This window comes from Trematomus bernacchii, unplaced genomic scaffold (assembly GCF_902827165.1).
Source record: "Trematomus bernacchii unplaced genomic scaffold, fTreBer1.1, whole genome shotgun sequence".
NCBI lineage: Eukaryota > Metazoa > Chordata > Actinopteri > Perciformes > Nototheniidae > Trematomus > Trematomus bernacchii.
Window position 1 is genome coordinate 3,483 of NW_022988075.1, and position 16,077 is coordinate 19,559.

The 16,077-nt window shown below is 42.3% G+C and overlaps 1 protein-coding gene across 1 annotated transcript; it reads right to left on the reverse strand.

Moving 5' to 3' along the window:
• Window positions 1-1,616: 1,616 nt before the first annotated feature.
• LOC117474852 (sex comb on midleg-like protein 2) lies at window positions 1,617-15,624 on the reverse strand. Its single transcript, XM_034120869.1, is given in 14 exon segments — window positions 1,617-1,764; window positions 1,964-2,113; window positions 2,308-2,511; window positions 2,700-2,793; window positions 4,541-4,753; window positions 4,755-4,825; window positions 5,408-5,639; window positions 5,641-5,652; window positions 6,819-6,907; window positions 9,904-10,138; window positions 14,210-14,280; window positions 14,445-14,513; window positions 14,662-14,727; window positions 15,543-15,624. Coding segments are annotated over 13 exon segments (1,605 nt in total). The 5' UTR covers window positions 14,684-14,727; window positions 15,543-15,624; the 3' UTR covers window positions 1,617-1,621.
• Between the last annotated feature and the right edge of the window lie 453 nt (window positions 15,625-16,077).

The window sequence follows — 16,077 nt, forward strand, 5'->3', positions numbered from 1 at the left end:
GTCTCTAATAGTCTGTAATAGTTTGTAATAGTTTGTCATAGTCTCTAATAGTCTCTAATAGTCTCTAATAGTCTCTAATAGTCTCTAATAGTCTGTAATAGTTTGTAATAGTCTCTAATAGTCTCTAATAGTCTCTAATAGTCTCTAATAGTCTCTAATAGTCTGTAATAGTCTGTAATAGTCTCTAATAGTCTCTAATAGTCTGTAATAGTCTATAATAGTCTCTAATAGTCTCTAATAGTCTGTAATAGTCTGTAATAGTCTGTAATAGTTTGTAATAGTCTGTAATAGTCTCTAATAGTCTCTAATAGTCTCTAATAGTCTGTAATAGTCTATAATAGTCTATAATAGTCTCTAATAGTCTCTAATAGTCTCTAATAGTCTGTAATAGTCTGTAATAGTCTGTAATAGTCTATAATAGTCTGTAATAGTCTGTAATAGTTTGTAATAGTCTCTAATAGTCTCTAATAGTCTGTAATAGTCTGTAATAGTCTATAATAGTTTGTAATAGTCTGTAATAGTCTATAATAGTTTGTAATAGTCTCTAATAGTCTGTAATAGTCTGTAATAGTCTATAATAGTTTGTAATAGTCTGTAATAGTCTGTAATAGTCTATAATAGTTTGTAATAGTCTGTAATAGTCTATAATAGTTTGTAATAGTCTGTAATAGTCTATAATAGTTTGTAATAGTCTCTAATAGTCTGTAATAGTCTGTAATAGTCTATAATAGTTTGTAATAGTCTGTAATAGTCTGTAATAGTTTGTAATAGTCTCTAATAGTCTCTAATAGTCTGTAATAGTCTGTAATAGTCTGTAATAGTCTCTAATAGTCTGTAATAGTCTGTAATAGTCTGTAATAGTCTCTAATAGTCTCTAATAGTCTGTAATAGTCTATAATAGTCTCTAATAGTCTATAATAGTCTGTAATAGTCTATAATAGTCTATAATAGTCTCTAATAGTCTCTAATAGTCTCTAATAGTCTGTAATAGTCTGTAATAGTCTGTAATAGTCTCTAATAGTCTATAATAGTCTCTAATAGTCTCTTACAGTTTGTAATAGTCTGTAATAGTTTGTAATAGTCTGTAATAGTCTGTAATAGTCTCTAATAGTCTCTAATAGTCTCTAATAGTCTCTTACAGTTTGTAATAGTCTGTAATAGTCTGTAATAGTCTGTAATAGTCTGTAATAGTCTCTAATAGTCTCTTACAGTTTTGTAATAGTCTCTAATAGTCTGTAATAGTCTGTAATAGTCTCTAATAGTCTGTAATAGTCTGTAATAGTCTCTAATAGTCTCTTACAGTTTGTAATAGTCTGTAATAGTCTGTAATAGTCTGTAATAGTCTCTAATAGTCTCTAATAGTCTCTTACAGTTTGTAATAGTCTGTAATAGTCTGTAATAGTCTGTAATAGTCTCTAATAGTCTCTTACAGTTTGTAATAGTCTCTAATAGTCTGTAATAGTCTGTAATAGTCTCTAATAGTCTGTAATAGTCTGTAATAGTCTGTAATAGTCTCTAATAGTCTCTTACAGTTTGTAATAGTCTGTAATAGTCTGTAATAGTCTCTAATAGTCTCTTACAGTTTGTAATAGTCTGTAATAGTCTCTAATAGTCTCTCTGTTTATAGGGTGGTACCTTCTGAGGGGTGGGCTTCAGGCCGGAGCAGTTTGGGGGAGAGGGGGGCAGCGTACGGGGGGGAGACCCCAGATAGACTCCTCTTCCCCCCCCGAGCCAGAGAGGGAGCCTCCAGAGCCTCCTGCTTCACTGAGACACAACACAACACTACTGACTCCATAGAAACACAGGATACTCTGTGCTGAGGCTGATCAGGACCCCCCACTCGTGTGTGTGTGTGTGTTGTGTGTGTGTGTGTGTGTGTGTGTGAGTGTGTGTGTTGTGTGTGTGTGTGTGTGTGAGAGAGTGTGTGTGTGTGTGTGTGTGTTGATGATAGTGCAGTGGTTACCTGACTTCCTGTGGTACAGGCTGAAGGGCTGGCTGCTGAACAGACTGTCACACTGAAGATGTCGACACATGTTTTCCAGGAACCGAAGCACGAAGGAAGCACTAGAGGCCGAGGGCAGGCGGACCACCCGGACCCCCCCGTCCGTCCTCACTGAGACAGACAGGACAGGGTTCATTTAAATCTTATTAACAGGTGATATCAGTGTGTGTGTGTGTGTGTGTGTGTACCTCTGACGACGCACCCCCCCCCCCGGCCTGGCTCTGAAGGGTTAGTGTTTACAGGTGATATCAGTGTGTGTGTGTGTGTGTGTGTGTGTGTGTTTGTGTGTGTGTGTGTGTGTGTACCTCTGACAGCGCCCCCCCCCCCGGCCTGGCTCTGCAGGCTGCTCAGCAGGACTCTGGGCTGGGGGGTGCAGCTGATGCAGGCCTGCACCACCTCCTGCAGCACAGAGTTCACCGGCCCCGGGCCGAAGTGATCCGGCAGACGCTGCATCTGCTTCCTGTCCAGGTGGGGGCCGCAGTCCCCACTCTTATTCACGTACACACACACTGCAACACACACACACATGAGATACTATATATTTTAATGTTATTATAGTTTCCTTAAAATAGTTTTGTTTTTACTTTGATGTATGCACCACGACACCAAGTCAAATTCCTCGTACGTGTCAATCTACCTGGTTCTGAGATAATGAGAGCAGAGCTGTGATTGGATAACCAGAGGAGGGTTAGTTTACCTGTCGAGACCACAGAGGTGAGGCTGGGGGGGCCGTCCTGAGGGACCTGACTGCTCTGCAGCTGGGGGGGGCTCTGCAGCATCTTGGACTTCCTCTGGAAAACACACACTCATCAGCACACACACTCATCAGCACACACACTCATCAGCACACACACTCATCAGCACACACACTCATCAGCACACACACTCATCAGCACACACACTCATCAGCACACACTCATCAGCACACACTCTCATCAGCACACACACTCATCAGCACACACTCTCATCAGCACACACACTCATCAGCACATACACTCATCAGCACACACACTCATCAGCACACACACTCATCAGCACACACACTCATCAGCACACACACTCATCAGCACACCACCTATCAGCACACACACCATCAGCACACCACTCATCAGCACACACACTCATCAGCACACACACTCATCAGCAACACACTCACCAGCACACACACTCATCAGCACACACACTCATCAGCACACACACTCATCAGCACACACTCATCAGCACACACACTCAGCACACACACTCATCAGCACACACTCATCAGCACACACTCATCAGCACACACACTCATCAGCACACACACTCATCAGCACACACTCATCAGCACACACACTCATCAGCACACACACTCATCAGCACACACTCATCAGCACACACTCATCAGCACACACACTCATCAGCACACACTCATCAGCACACTCATCAGCACACACATCATCAGCAACACACCTCATCAGCAACATCCTCAGCACACCTACTCATCCAGCACACACTCATCAGCACACACCTCATCAGCACACACCTCATCAGCACACACTCATCAGACACACACTCATCAGCACACACACTTCATCAGCACCACTCATCAGCACACACACGCATCAGCACACTCATCAGCACACCCTCAACATCATCCCAGCACACTACACTCATCAGCACCACCATCGCACAACACTCATCAGCACACACTCTCATCAGCACACACACTCATCAGCACACACACTCATCAGCACACACACTCATCAGCACACACTCATCAGCACACACACTCATCAGCACACACACTCATCAGCACACACACTCATCAGCACACACCACTCATCAGCACACACACTCATCAGCACACACTCATCAGCACACACACTCCTCAGCACACACTCTCATCAGCACACACTCATCAGCACACACACTCATCAGCACACACACTCATCAGCACACACTCATCAGCACACACACTCATCAGCACACACACTCATCAGCACACACTATTACAATGAAGTCACAACAAATATGTTTATGTTGTTGTTGTTTTCTACATGGAGATAAGCCCCGCCTCCTTCAGTGCGTCTGGTTTGAGTGACGTGAGTAAACACCAATGATGCGGCCGTAAGACTCGTGCGAGGGTGAACCCTAACACCAGTCGTGTGTCAGCGAGTCGTCTCTCAACCCGTGACGTTTCACACAGAGGAGAGGGGGAGACGAGAGGAGATGATTTTTGGACTATTCCACTGCAACCTAGGTGAGTCTCCAGAGTCTCGGATCAGGTCTAGGGTCAGGTCTCAGGTCTAGGATCAGGTCTCAGGTCTAGGGTCAGGTCTAGGATCAGGTCTCAGGTCTAGGATCAGGTCTCAGGTCTAGGGTCAGGTCTAGGATCAGGTCTCAGGTCTTAGGTCTAGGATCAGGTCTCAGGTCATAGGTCTAGGATCAGGTCTCAGGTCTCTGATCAGGTCTCAGGTCTAGGATCAGGGCTCAGGTCTCTGATCAGTTCTCTGAGTCTCTGATCAGGTCTCAGGTCTAGGACCAGATCTCAGGTCTCACCTTGCTCCCTGGTTTGGGGCCCCTCTTCTTGGGCAGTCTGGTCTCCAGGTCTGGGATCAGGTCTGGAATCAGGTCCTGGTCTCCAGCTGTGTTCAGGGCTTTGGCCTCAGCCAGACCCCTCAGCAGGGCCAGGGTCTCGCTCTTGGGCCGGCGGCCTCGGACTCCCTTCCTGACGGGCAGGGGGGGCATGGGGGGGGTCAGCCGGTGGGGGGGGCTGCAGGGACCTCCTGCTGGGCTTACATGGGGGGGAGGCAGGGAGGGGGGGCGGGGGCTTCTGGAGGGAGACTGTGGGACCAGAACCACAAAGGGAGAGGTTAGAAACCTGAAGAACTGAACTGAGGTCAGTCCTGCAACAGATAGATGTACCATAATATAACTAATATAATATATCTAATTTAATATACCTAATATAATATATCTAATTTAATATACCTAATATAATATACCTAATATAATATATCTCATATACCTAATTTAATATACCTAATATAATATATATATATATTATAACTCTGAACAGAACCAGCCTCACGTGTTTCAGAGGAATCACACACACACACACACACACACACACACACACACACACACACACACACACACACACACACACACACACACACACACCACACACACACACACAACACACACACACACACACACACACACACACACACACACACACACACACACACACACACACACACACACACACACACACACTAAACTGCTCTATTGCACCGATAAGGTATTTATATATTACTGAGGGTGTGTGTGTGTGTGTGTGTGTGTGTGTGTGTGTGTGTGTGTGTGTGTGTGTGTGTGTGTGTGTGTGTGTGTGTGTGTGTGTGTGTGTGTGTGTGTCCTCACCACTGTTCCCTGGTGCCTGCAGGCTGTGTGTAGTGAGGGAACACCAGCCCACTGGGAACATGTCTCTGGACTCGTAGAGGCACCAGTAGTCGAAGGCTCCTCTCCAGCCATCGAACATCACGAACACCTCGTCTCCCTTCACCTCGCCCACGGTTGCCGGGCAGATTAGGTAGGGGTTCTTCTTGTCCACGGCCTCCAGCTTCATGCCAGGTCTGAACAGGTTCTGGGGGGGGCCGCGGGGGCTCCTGGACACAGGGAGACCCTCATTGGAACAGCGCTTCTCATATCATATCTCATCATATTTTTAGGGCTGTCAAGTTAACGCGTTAATAACGCGTTAACGCAAAAAAAAATTAACGCCACTAATTATTTTAACGCGATTAACGCATGTGTATTTTTTGTCCTTGGCCGCCCCGTAGTTTCAGAGCGCATCGAGTGAATACCATCGACAAGCTGATGCTGACAGCCTCGCTCCTGCCGCCCGCTTGTGGCAGACCACACTTCCACGCTCACCGGCAGGCCCGGACTGGCCATCGGGAGGACCGGGAGGGTGTGTGTATGTGTGGCGCGACTCGCGCGAGCGAGGCACACCTTACGGGTTGTTGTTGTTAGCATCTGGTGCTAGCTAGCTGCGCTAACGGATATAAGGAGCTGTTTCAATGACATTTCGCCGACAACTGCGCCGAGCACTTGACTTTATGCAGGTAGCCAGACAGTGGGACATTGTACGAAAAGTCAGCACACTCAGCACGGATAGTATGCGCTACATGATTGCAGCGTCCAGGCAGCTCCCATTAGAGCATATTATGCCTTGAGCTGCACATAGCTCAACGATCCATCACAGTGTCTCCACACACACACACACACACACACACACACACACACACACACACACACACACACACACACACACACACACACACACACACACACACACACACACACACACACACACACACACACACACACACACACACACACACACACACACACACACACACACACACCACACACACACACACACACACACCACACACACACACACACACACACACACACACACACACACACACACACACACACACACACACACACACACACACACACACACACACACAGTATTATTGTATGAGAGAGGTTTCCAGGTTGAATTGAGGCGAATATTTGTAATGTTCAGGTTGTTGTGTTTAATATTCATGAGAATATTTGTCATTGTTCAAATGATAATAAACAAACATATAAAGCATATTTGTCCACTCATATGTTGATAAGAGTATTAAAAACTTGAAAGATATCCCTCTAAGGTACATTTAGAACAGATAAAAAATGTGCGATTAATTTGCGATTAATCGCGATTAACTATTTTAATCGACTGACAGCCCTACATATTTTAAATGTTTATTAAAGGAACCTTTTTGAAGGCGGTGGCCGGAGCCATCTCCGCTCCGTTCAGAGTGCGGAGCAGAAACATGGGCCAGGAGGACGCGTTCATCCGGAAGCCTGAGAGGGTTAACACAATAATATATTACATAATACTCAGTGTGTCCAACAACAGCCCTGAGAGAGCATTACTACATTTATAATAATAATAATAAACAGTTACCCAGGGGGGCTGCAGCATGTCTCTATATAATAATAATACCCAGGAGGGGGCTGCAGCATGTCTCTATATAATAATAATAATACCCAGGGGGGGCTGCAGCATGTCTCTATATAATAATAATAATACCCAGGGGGGGGCTGCAGCATGTCTCTATATAATAATAATAATACCCAGGGGGGCTGCAGCATGTCTCTATATATAATAATAATAATACCCAGGGGGGGCTGCAGCATGTCTCTATATAATAATAATAATACCCAGGGGGGGGCTGCAGCATGTCTCTATATAATAATAATAATACCCAGGGGGGGCTGCAGCATGTCTCTATATAATAATAATAATAATACCCAGGGGGGCTGCAGCATGTCTCTATAATAATAATAATACCCAGGGGGGCTGCAGCATGTCTCTATATAATAATAATAATACCCAGGGGGGGCTGCAGCATGTCTCTATATAATAATAATAATACCCAGGGGGGGCTGCAGCATGTCTCTATATAATAATAATAATAATACCCAGGGGGGGCTGCAGCATGTCTCTATATAATAATAATAATAATACCCAGGGGGGGCTGCAGCATGTCTCTATATAATAATAATAATAATAATACCCAGGGGGGGCTGCAGCATGTCTCTATATAATAATAATAATAATACCCAGGGGGGGCTGCAGCATGTCTCTATATAATAATAATAATACCCAGGGGGGGCTGCAGCATGTCTCTATATAATAATAATAATACCCAGGGGGGGGCTGCAGCATGTCTCTATATAATAATAATAATACCCAGGGGGGGGCTGCAGCATGTCTCTATATAATAATAATAATAATAATAATACCCCAGGGGGGGCTGCAGCATGTCTCTATATAATATAATAATAATACCCAGGGGGGGGGCTGCAGCATGTCTCTATATAATAAATAAAATACCCAGGGGGGGCTGCAGCATGTCTCTATATAATAATAATAATACCCAGGGGGGGCTGCAGCATGTCCTCATATAATAATAATAATAATACCCAGGGGGGGGCTGCAGCATGTCTCTATAATATAATAATAATAATACCCAGGGGGGGCTGCAGCATGTCTCTATATAATAATAATAATACCCAGGGGGGGCTGCAGCATGTCTCTATATAATAATAATAATACCCAGGGGGGGCTGCAGCATGTCTCTATATAATAACTAATAATACCCAGGGGGGGCTGCAGCATGTCTCTATATAATAATAATAATACCCAGGGGGGGGCTGCAGCATGTCTCATATAATAATAATAATAATACCCAGGGGGGGCTGCAGCATGTCTCTATATAATAATAATAATACCCAGGGGGGGGCTGCAGCATGTCTCTATATAATAATAATAATACCCAGGGGGGGCTGCAGCATGTCTCTATATATAATAATAATAATACCCAGGGGGGGCTGCAGCATGTCTCTATATAATAATAATAATACCCAGGGGGGGCTTGCAGCATGTCTCTATATAATAATAATAATACCCAGGGGGGGCTGCAGCATGTCTCTATATAATAATAATAATACCCAGGGGGGGGCTGCAGCATGTCTCTATATAATAATAATAATAATACCCAGGGGGGGCTGCAGCAATGTCTCTATATAATATAATAATAATAATACCCGGGGGGGGGCTGCAGCATGTCTCTATATAATAATAATAATAATACCCAGGGGGGGCTGCAGCATGTCTCTATATAATAATAATAATACCCAGGGGGGGGCTGCAGCATGTCTCTATATAATAATAATAATACCCAGGGGGGGGGCTGCAGCATGTCTCTATATAATAATAATAATACCCAGGGGGGGGCTGCAGCATGTCTCTATATAATAATAATAATAATACCCAGGGGGGGCTGCAGCATGTCTCTATAATAATAATAATAATAATAATAATACCCAGGGGGGGCTGCAGCATGTCTCTATATAATAATAATAATAATAAATAATAATAATAATACCCAGGGGGGGGCTGCAGCATGTCTCTATATAATAATAATAATAATAATAATAATAATAATAATACCCAGGGGGGGCTGCAGCATGTCTCTATATAATAATAATAATACCCAGGGGGGGGCTGCAGCATGTCTCTATATAATAATAATAATAATACCCAGGGGGGGGCTGCAGCATGTCTCTATATAATAATAATAATAATACCCAGGGGGGGCTGCAGCATGTCTCTATATAATAATAATAATACCCAGGGGGGCTGCAGCATGTCTCTATATAATAATAATTAATAATAATATACCCAGGGGGGGCTGGGCAGCATGTCTCTATATAAATAATAATATACCAGGGGGGGGCTGCAGCATGTCTCTATATAATAATAATAATCCCAGGGGGGGGGCTGCAGCATGTCTCTATATAATAATAATAATACCCAGGGGGGGCTGCAGCATGTCTCTATATAGGGGCTGCAGCATGTCTCTATATAATAATAATAATAATAATACCCAGGGGGGCTGCAGCATGTCTCTATATAATAATAATAATAATACCCAGGGGGGGGCTGCAGCATGTCTCTATATAATAATAATACCCAGGGGGGGCTGCAGCATGTCTCTATATAATAATAATACACAGGGGGGGCTGCAGCATGTCTCTATATAATAATAATAATAATAATAATACCCAGGGGGGGCTGCAGCATGTCTCTATATAATAATAATAATAATACCCAGGGGGGGCTGCAGCATGTCTCTATATAATAATAATAATACCCAGGGGGGGCTGCAGCATGTCTCTATATAATAATAATAATACCCAGGGGGGGCTGCAGCATGTCTCTATATAATAATAATAATAATAATACCCAGGGGGGGCTGCAGCATGTCTCTATATAATAATAATAATAATACCCAGGGGGGGCTGCAGCATGTCCCCGTTCTTCTCGCAGCTTCCGATTGGCTGGATGTCGGACGAGTCCACCAGTCTCCAGAAGTCGTTGGAGTTGTCGCTGCCGTCGAGTCGGAGTCGCAGCCGGACCCCCGTCAGACCCATCACCGTGGCGATGCAGACAGACGTTGAGTTTCGGGGGTCCCGAGCCTCAAGTTTCATCCCCGTCTTAAAGTCATTAGAGGGGGGGACCCTGGCCTGAAGACAGAGCGGAAAATATCACTGTTTATCATCAGGTTATCATCAGTCTATCACCAATCTATCAGTCTATCACCAATCTATCAGTCTATCACCAATCTATCATCAGTCTATCAGTCTATCAGTCTATCACCAGTCTATCATCAGTCTATCACCAATCTATCAGTCTATCACCAATCTATCACCAGTCTATCAGTCTATCAGTCTATCATCAGTCTATCATCAGTCTATCATCAGTCTATCACCAGTCTATCACCAGTCTATCATCAGTCTATCATCAGTCTATCACCAGTCTATCATCAGTCTATCATCAGTCTATCATCAGTCTATCAGTCTATCAGTCTATCATCAGTCTATCATCAGTCTATCACCAGTCTATCACCAGTCTATCATCAGTCTGTCATCAGTCTATCACCAGTCTATCATCAGTCTATCACCAGTCTATCACCAGTCTATCATCAGTCTATCACCAATCTATCAGTCTATCATCAGTCTATCATCAGTCTATCAGTCTATCAGTCTATCAGTCTATCATCAGTCTATCAGTCTATCATCAGTCTATCATCAGTCTATCAGTCTATCAGTCTATCATCAGTCTATCATCAGTCTATCATCAATCTATCATCAGTCTATCAGTCTATCATCAGTCTATCAGTCTATCATCAGTCTATCACCAATCTATCATCAGTCTATCATCAGTCTATCACCAATCTATCATCAGTCTATCATCAGTCTATCACCAATCTATCATCAGTCTATCAGTCTATCACCAGTCTATCATCAGTCTATCACCAATCTATCAGTCTATCACCAATCTATCACCAATCTATCAGTCTATCATCAGTCTATCACCAATCTATCAGTCTATCAGTCTATCATCAGTCTATCATCAGTCTATCACCAATCTATCAGTCTATCATCAGTCTATCATCAGTCTATCATCAATCTATCATCAGTCTATCACCAATCTATCAGTCTATCATCAGTCTATCATCAGTCTATCATCAATCTATCATCAGTCTATCAGTCTATCATCAGTCTATCTATCATCAGTCTATCATCAGTCTATCACCAATCTATCAGTCTATCATCAGTCTATCATCAGTCTATCATCAATCTATCATCAGTCTATCAGTCTATCAGTCTATCATCAGTCTATCAGTCTATCATCAGTCTATCAGTCTATCAGTCTATCATCAGTCTATCATCAATCTATCATCAGTCTATCAGTCTATCATCAGTCTATCATCAGTCTATCACCAATCTATCATCAGTCTATCATCAGTCTATCATCAGTCTATCACCAATCTATCAGTCTATCATCAGTCTATCATCAGTCTATCATCAATCTATCATCAGTCTATCAGTCTATCAGTCTATCATCAGTCTATCACCAGTCTATCATCAGTCTATCATCAGTCTATCACCAATCTATCAGTCTATCATCAGTCTATCACCAATCTATCAGTCTATCAGTCTATCATCAGTCTATCATCAGTCTATCACCAATCTATCAGTCTATCATCAGTCTATCATCAGTCTATCATCAATCTATCATCAGTCTATCAGTCTATCAGTCTATCATCAGTCTATCACCAGTCTATCATCAGTCTATCATCAATCTATCATCAGTCTATCAGTCTATCAGTCTATCATCAGTCTATCAGTCTATCAGTCTATCATCAGTCTATCACCAGTCTATCAGTCTATCATCAGTCTATCACCAATCTATCATCAGTCTATCAGTCTATCAGTCTATCATCAGTCTATCATCAATCTATCATCAGTCTATCAGTCTATCAGTCTATCATCAGTCTATCATCAGTCTATCACCAATCTATCAGTCTATCATCAGTCTATCATCAATCTATCATCAGTCTATCATCAATCTATCAGTCTATCAGTCTATCATCAGTCTATCAGTCTATCATCAGTCTATCATCAGTCTATCAGTCTATCATCAGTCTATCAGTCTATCAGTCTATCATCAGTCTATCATCAGTCTATCATCAATCTATCATCAGTCTATCAGTCTATCATCAGTCTATCATCAGTCTATCATCAGTCTATCACCAATCTATCATCAGTCTATCATCAGTCTATCACCAATCTATCATCAGTCTATCATCAGTCTATCACCAGTCTATCACCAGTCTATCATCAGTCTATCACCAATCTATCATCAGTCTATCACCAGTCTATCATCAGTCTATCATCAGTCTATCAGTCTATCACCAGTCTATCACCAGTCTATCATCAGTCTATCAGTCTATCACCAGTCTATCATCAGTCTATCAGTCTATCACCAGTCTATCACCAGTCTATCATCAGTCTATCACCAGTCTATCATCAGTCTATCACCAGTCTATCAGTCTATCATCAGTCTATCATCAGTCTATCATCAGTCTATCATCAGTCTATCATCAGTCTATCATCAATCTATCAGTCTATCATCAGTCTATCATCAGTCTATCAGTCTATCATCAATCTATCACCAGTCTATCAGTCTATCATCAGTCTATCATCAGTCTATCATCAATCTATCATCAGTCTATCACCAGTCTATCACCAGTCTATCACCAGTCTATCATCAGTCTATCATCAGTCTATCACCAGTCTATCATCAATCTATCATCAGTCTATCATCAGTCTATCACCAGTCTATCACCAGTCTATCACCAGTCTATCATCAGTCTATCACCAGTCTATCATCAGGCTATCACCAGTCTATCATCAGTCTATCACCAGTCTATCACCAGTCTATCACCAATCTATCATCAGTCTATCACCAGTCTATCACCAGTCTATCATCAGTCTATCACCAGTCTATCACCAATCTATCATCAGTCTATCATCAGTCTATCATCAATCTATCACCAGTCTATCACCAGTCTATCATCAGTCTATCACCAGTCTATCATCAGTCTATCACCAGTCTATCACCAGTCTATCATCAATCTATCATCAGTCTATCATCAGTCTATCACCAGTCTATCATCAGTCTATCACCAGTCTATCATCAATCTATCATCAGTCTATCATCAGTCTATCATCAATCTATCATCAATCTATCATCAGTCTATCACCAGTCTATCATCAGTCTATCACCAGTCTATCACCAGTCTATCATCAGTCTATCACCAGTCTATCACCAGTCTATCATCAGTCTATCATCAATCTATCATCAGTCTATCATCAGTCTATCACCAGTCTATCACCAGTCTATCACCAGTCTATCACCAGTCTATCACCAATCTATCATCAGTCTATCATCAATCTATCATCAGTCTATCATCAGTCTATCACCAGTCTATCACCAGTCTATCACCAGTCTATCAGTCTATCACCAGTCTATCACCAGTCTATCAGTCTATCACCAGTCTATCACCAGTCTATCATCAGTCTATCACCAGTCTATCATCAGTCTATCATCAGTCTATCATCAGTCTATCATCAGTCTATCAGTCTATCACCAGTCTATCATCAGTCTATCATCAATCTATCATCAGTCTATCATCAGTCTATCACCAGTCTATCACCAGTCTATCACCAGTCTATCAGTCTATCACCAGTCTATCACCAGTCTATCATCAGTCTATCACCAGTCTATCATTAGTCTATCATCAGTCTATCATCAGTCTATCATCAGTCTATCAGTCTATCACCAGTCTATCATCAGTCTATCATCAGTCTATCAGTCTATCATCAGTCTATCAGTCTATCACCAGTCTATCATCAGTCTATCACCAGTCTATCATCAGTCTATCAGTCTATCATCAGTCTATCACCAGTCTATCATCAGTCTATCAGTCTATCATCAGTCTATCATCAGTCTATCACCAGTCTATCATCAATCTATCATCAGTCTATCACCAGTCTATCATCAGTCTATCACCAGTCTATCATCAGTCTATCATCAGTCTATCACCAGTCTATCATCAGTCTATCATCAGTCTATCATCAGTCTATCACCAGTCTATCATCAGTCTATCATCAGTCTATCACCCGTCTATCATCAGTCTATCATCAGTTCATCATCAGTCTATTATGAGTTACTAAATGGAGCAGTACCTGTCTGAAGCAGGCGGGGGGGGCAGGTGTAGCTGACGTCTCCTTCAGGTATTCCTCCCAGCTGAAGGAATCTGATTCACACACAGATGGATGAAATTAACCCTTAAACATGTGGCTCTATGAAACCCAGGGAAGTGGATCAGCTGATCTCCTTAAGAGCCAACGTTTCAGCCTCACTACTCGGCTCCTTAGGGCTCTCTGATAGAGAGATAATGACAGAAAATAAAATATTCACCTTTATTATTTGCAGGAGGCGTCAGAGGAAGCATTCTTCCTGCTTTCTCCTTCTTACCCTCCCTCTGATCTGAAATCACAAACCCATGGAAATACAAAACGTATGAATATCTCACATTTCTGAACAGCCAGGTATAGATTACCCTCCCAGAATATATGTAATGAAAGGTGAAAGCAGCGCCTCTCAGGTGTTTAATGGAGAGATAATGAAGCCTCACCTTTCAGAGCAGTTTTCCCCATGATGACGACCAGCCTGACCAGCTGAGCCTCCCTGTAGATTTACTCTGGAGAGAACAATATATTTGAAATACATCACACACACAATTCATTCTTATTTAAACCGATATATCGACAGAGCCTGAACAGGTTTTATAATTTAATACACATTTGAAATGAATGTGTATTTATAAACAGGAAGAAGAGTCAAGTTATGATGGATAATAACAGTAAAATAAAGTCTTTATCACAGTTAGCATTAGTTATTACTCTGAGGCTTTTAATGAAGAAACATGCTCTTCTTTGGGTAAAAAAAACTGTTATTTGTCAAAGGGGCCAAAAGTTGAGATGTGCCCAAAATTAAATAAGAAATGTATTTGCATTTATTTTTTTATCTCAGAATTCTTAGAAAAAAGTCTCAAAGAAATCTCAGAAATGGTTTTGTATTTAACTTTAGTTCCCCTCATCAGTGTCTCGCATGGCCCTCATCCCCTTCCGTAGATTCTGTCTATAACTCGTGTATTAATATTTCTAGAATTCAGGTTTCTGTGTTAGCTAACCTGGTGACGTCACCTCTCACATGTTAGCAGCACATGTAGCTGTGATGCTAGTTGTTTACACTAAGAACAGCTGATATGTTATACACATGTTATACACATGTTATACACTGTGCTCTCTACAGTGAAACAGAAACACGGCTCCAGGTGATAGACGGGCCCAATGTTGACAACTGATAGCGGCTAACACCTGGAGCTAGCCTGAGCTGCTCCTCTGAGGCTGTTTCTGACACTTTATTAAAGATATAAACACATAACCTGGTCCTTTATCTCTACACTAACCTCTCCTGCTTCTCGCTAAGCTTCACAATAAACAGGACACTCACTCTTTCTTCCGGATGAAGATCCTCTCTACTCGACAGCTGCCATTTTTCCGCTTCACGCTGTAATGTATTCCAAGGGATCGCGAGCAGAGGAAAACACAGAGCGAGCGGCCAATCGGATCTCACGATGCGAGCGGCCAACAGCCAATCGGGAGACGCTTTACTCGCGTCGACCAATCAGCATGCGTCTGTGCTCCTCGGTGTGTCTTTTGGGATTCTGTAAAAGGAAGAGAAGTGAGACGTCTTCTCTTCTGCTCTTCTTCACGAGGCTCTCCTGATGAGGCTCGCGGACAAGAGATGGGTTGGTTAGTGAAGAGGCTCCACGCGGATCAATATAATGAGTCATGTGACCCAAACACCCTAACTTCATCAATATTTAAATAACATAAGATAAGATAAAAGTACTTCTTCAGATATATTAACATACTTTTCAACGACATATTTACTCTGTAGCTGTGTTAGTTTGACAATAAAGAACCTTGAACCTTGAAGTAGGTTTTAGTTTTAATGCAAAAAAATTAAATTAAGCTTCTGATCA